Source organism: Montipora capricornis, chromosome 14, assembly GCF_036669925.1.
Source record: "Montipora capricornis isolate CH-2021 chromosome 14, ASM3666992v2, whole genome shotgun sequence".
NCBI lineage: Eukaryota > Metazoa > Cnidaria > Anthozoa > Scleractinia > Acroporidae > Montipora > Montipora capricornis.
This window is the reverse complement of record NC_090896.1, coordinates 35,805,715-35,810,785: the sequence shown is the minus strand read 5'-3', so window position 1 is coordinate 35,810,785 and position 5,071 is coordinate 35,805,715. Positions and strand designations below refer to the sequence as shown.

Sequence of the window (5,071 nt, the reverse complement as noted above, 5' to 3'; positions counted from 1 at the left end):
AATGTAAAGAACAAACGTTTCGCCCTTCGGGCTTCCTCAGTGTTCACAATAAGCTAAAAACTAAAAAATACTTGGCAGGAACTGAGTCGGTTTCAAGATCTTATATATGTGAAGAAGTGACAATGACGAAAAAAACAGATTGCTTAATTACACGAAATTTACAAACAAGCGCTAATGAGTAGGTGACAAAATAGGCCAGCTTATAGACAGAAAAACCACTTACACAATAGTAGATGAAGTGAACAATATGGAGTTAATTATGGGAGCTAACTATCACAGTAAAAATATTTTTTTAAAAGTATTATATCTAAAGTTATGAAGAATTGAATGGAAAAAATGTTTTGGGGAAGATAATAAATGAAAATGGCTAAAAAATGGCTAAAAATGCATGGCTAAAATTAAAACTTATTGGTTAAACCTAATTCTATTCTTAGAGTTGAACTCTGATCGTTTGTTAAGGCCGTGGGGGTGAAGAGTACACAACTGGGAGCACCAAAAAGCTTCCCTTGTGAGTAAACGCCTATCAATGTGATCTTCACATTCATTAACAATTTTCTCGATAACAATGAATTCAAAGTCAGACATCTGGTGTTCAATCCTATTGAAATGCACGGCTAATTCGCACGTAGTCTTGTTAGTAAGCATAGCCGATTTGTGATTCCGAAACCTGACTTTGAATTCATTGGATGTTGAACCCACATACTGAACCTTACACTTCTTGCAAGTGGCCAAATAAATCACGTTTTTAGATTTGCAACCAAGATGTTGCCTAATAGTGTAATAACGATCTGTACGAGCGCTGTAAAAAATCTTATCCTCCTTTAAAAAGTTCTTACATAAATCACATTTTTTGCTACATTTAAAACAACCTGTAGCAGAATGGTCGTTGTTAGTATAATTAGATCCCTTGGGTCCCGCTAGGAGCTCTTTGATGGTTTTGGCCCTTCTATAAGATGGAATGATTGACCCTTTGGGAAAAATCTGTGCTAATGTCGGTGAATCATAAATTAAATGGCTATACGACTTAATGATTTTACCAATGTTGGGCAAATGAGGGTTAAAATTGACCACAAGGGGAAAAATAACCTTTTTCTCTCGTTCTTTAGGTGAAAGAAGGTCCTCCCTGGGTGTATCTTTGGCCTTATCAAATTGTGTTTTAACTTTAGAAGGGTGGTAACCACGATCTACTAGATAATTTGATATTCCTTGCTACGTTAAGTTTGAAGAACGTAGCAAGGAATATCAAAATTATCTAGTAGATCGTGGTTACCACCCTTCTAAAGTTAAAACACAATTTGATAAGGCCAAAGATACACCCAGGGAGGACCTTCTTTCACCTAAAGAACGAGAGAAAAAGGTTATTTTTCCCCTTGTGGTCAATTTTAACCCTCATTTGCCCAACATTGGTAAAATCATTAAGTCGTATAGCCATTTAATTTATGATTCACCGACATTAGCACAGATTTTTCCCAAAGGGTCAATCATTCCATCTTATAGAAGGGCCAAAACCATCAAAGAGCTCCTAGCGGGACCCAAGGGATCTAATTATACTAACAACGACCATTCTGCTACAGGTTGTTTTAAATGTAGCAAAAAATGTGATTTATGTAAGAACTTTTTAAAGGAGGATAAGATTTTTTACAGCGCTCGTACAGATCGTTATTACACTATTAGGCAACATCTTGGTTGCAAATCTAAAAACGTGATTTATTTGGCCACTTGCAAGAAGTGTAAGGTTCAGTATGTGGGTTCAACATCCAATGAATTCAAAGTCAGGTTTCGGAATCACAAATCGGCTATGCTTACTAACAAGACTACGTGCGAATTAGCCGTGCATTTCAATAGGATTGAACACCAGATGTCTGACTTTGAATTCATTGTTATCGAGAAAATTGTTAATGAATGTGAAGATCACATTGATAGGCGTTTACTCACAAGGGAAGCTTTTTGGTGCTCTCAGTTGTGTACTCTTCACCCCCACGGCCTTAACAAACGATCAGAGTTCAACTCTAAGAATAGAATTAGGTTTAGCCAATAAGTTTTAATTTTTAGCCATGCATTTTTAGCCATTTTTTAGCCATTTTCATTTATTATCTTCCCCAAAACATTTTTCCATTCAATTCTTCATAACTTTAGATATAATACTTTTAAAAAAAAAAAATTTTTTACTGTGATAGTTAGCTCCCATAATTAACTCCATATTGTTCACTTCATCTACTATTGTGTAAGTGGTTTTTCTGTCTATAAGCTGGCCTATTTTGTCACCTACTCATTAGCGCTTGTTTGTAAATTTCGTGTAATTAAGCAATCTGTTTTTTTCGTCACTGTCACTTCTTCACATATATAAGATCTTGAAACCGACTCAGTTCCTGCCAAGTATTTTTTAGTTTTTAGCTTATTGTGAACACTGAGGAAGCCCGAAGGGCGAAACGTTTGTTCTTTACATTAAACATGGACCTGTGAGTAGTTTGCTTTTGACTCCATTTTTCATTCAACCTATATATATATATATATATATATATATATATATATATATATATATATATATATATATATATATATATCGTAAACATTAGAGATCTGGAACCCTAGACTGAGAAATACGAAACGTCAAGTTCTATTAAAAAAATGCGTTTGAATACAATGTTTATCACCGCTGTTTGAGTTTTCTTAATCCAGCTACGATGTCCTAAGAACAAGAGTTTATACGATAATGTGGTTTTTGTTTTAGTTCTTTTTGTGCGAATTTTAAAATACAGAAGCATTAGTTATAAGACACTTTTCCTATACAGGGTATGCTATGGCTTTCCGGGGAGATTTGATTCGTTGCACAGTGGTGTTTAAAGATGAAAAGAAAATAGAGGATAAAGAAGAAGTACGCGTTCCAGTGGTGTTCACACTAAACGACAAGAGAATAACTCCCGAAGGACAAGTAGGTGAACTTTTCACTCATTACAATCCAAATGGTCCAGGTCTCTTCCCGTACATCGGTATGAGGGATAAAGGATGCTCCGTGTTGGTCAAGGTAACGTTCACTCGTCATTTACGTCAGTTTGTATATAGTTACAACACGGTGATTATGATGTTGTGTTTTCGTTTCCTCAATATAAAACAACGCTTACTGGACTATGAAATCAACCTCAGTAACTTGAAATTTGTCCAATATTATGTTTTTGTTTATACATTCGGGCTTCTTCAGCACTGCGAATATCACTACTTGGAATAAAGTTTACAAAAAATGGAAGGTCTTAAATAAGTTGTAAAACAATACCTAACAAAGTAAGCAAAGAAAATTAAAATATTTTACATGGGATCCCATAAGAATTACGTAATGGATAAAAAGGTTAAAAAGGTTAAAAACACCCGCTATAGCATAAATACAATACAATAAAATCAAAAACAAAATACAAATAGAATACAGCGGCAAGATAGTGTTAATTATAGCGAATCCTATTCTTAGAATTAAACTCGTGCCTTTTGTTCAGACCATGAGGTTTGAGGGTGGACAATTGAGCACACCAAAAGGCCACCCTTGTGAGAAGACGGTAATCAAGAGTATTATTGTTGGCGCTAAGATTACATAACTGTTCAATTATTAAAAATTCAAAATCTTTCAGAGCATGAGGTTCTTTGTTGAAATGAATAGCAACTTCACAAGTACGTTTTTTAGTGATCATGGAAGACTTGTGGTTGATTCATTGCTAGTGGAACCAACATATTGCACATTACATTTCTTGCACGTAACCAAGTAAATGACATTTTTAGATCTTTTTAAAGGAAAGTAATTGTTTTGCTAGTACCAATTCTTAGTTGTAAATCTAAAATTGTTTACTGTGGCCCAAGCAATGAAAGATCATAATTCCTTCTCCATAATTTGGACCTACAGAAAAACTAATTTTGCTGTTTTACTCGGTAAATCAATAGCTCAGTTTTACCATATCAAACAGAAGCGACAATGCTTCATTATATTTCAAACGCCGATAATCAAGAGTAGTGATTAAATATATTTTTCACGGACTTGGACTTGTTTGAAAATGTAATGTGAGATTCTCTTGGGTGTTTGAGATCTCCTCAACTGAAACTATTAATTGAATTCTAATTGCTCTTGAGAAGCCTAGTTAACTTAATTTTAACACTTTCCGACAGGCTTACTTGTGTTGCATCTCTCTATATTGTAAGTAAACATCCATGTTGACAGCATTCGTGTATTTTTTTTTCTTAGACGCGTTCGCAGCAAGAGGAAAAACATCATCAATGTTGCCAAGAAGTTAAACAAATAAAGGAATGCCTAGAAGAAAATAACAAGACACTTAAAGCTCTGTTGGCCAGGTTGAATGGTACCTATGATACTCCGTTGTGAACCTTAGTCCCGCACAATGCTATAGAGATTGTGATTCAGTGTCAGGATCAAGTTTTAAAATAGTGAAATTATTAATCAGAACTTTTGTTATTACGCAGATTGTCTTTTTAAATTTCGTTCTATTTTGAAATGTTCGCCTTTAGGCATTTTGCTGGCAATGATATTTGCGATATAAATGTCACTTGAATATTTACTAGGAGCTTACACTTCAGGGGATTTTAAGATAATAGTTATCCCGATTTAACAGCTCGAATATTAGACCTCTCGATCTGATATTTGGTAAAAAATATATTCCTGAAAGTTTTAGGCTAACTGATTTGCAACTGAACGAGCTTTCAATTTGCCATTCTTTGGTTCGTTTTTTTTAAATGGGTGCGTGTTCTTATCGGTATTATATTTACAGGAAAGAGAATTAATCAAGATTGTTTGCAATGGTTCGTGAATCAGCTGTAAAATACCAAAGATTCAGAGAGTGTTAAGATATCGTTCGTTTTGCTATTTGTACCTGCCTGGATCAAGCCCTCGAAGTTATTACAAATTTGTCTCAAAATGCTCAACAGCGCCATCTATGTGGTATTCCATAAACTGTCGCTTACAAGCCTATTGCTTATACAACTTCGTTTGGGGTTTTAGATGAGCTTATAAACGGAGGGGCTTATATCAAAGGGGGCTTACAACCGAATAAAATAAAAAAAGACCGTTCCGAAACGA

General features: G+C 34.7%; 1 protein-coding gene across 2 annotated transcripts in view; it reads left to right on the top strand.

The window, feature by feature from the left end:
- Nucleotides 1-5,071, top strand: part of LOC138033876 (short transient receptor potential channel 4-like) — a 37,203-nt gene extending 32,132 nt beyond the window's left edge. For both annotated transcript variants that reach the window (XM_068881745.1, XM_068881746.1), the window contains 2 exons: nucleotides 2,793-3,025; nucleotides 4,223-5,071. In XM_068881745.1, the coding sequence (XP_068737846.1) occupies nucleotides 2,793-3,025; nucleotides 4,223-4,360 (371 nt within the window). In that variant the 3' untranslated portion in view covers nucleotides 4,361-5,071. The remainder of the gene's footprint in view (nucleotides 1-2,792; nucleotides 3,026-4,222) is intronic.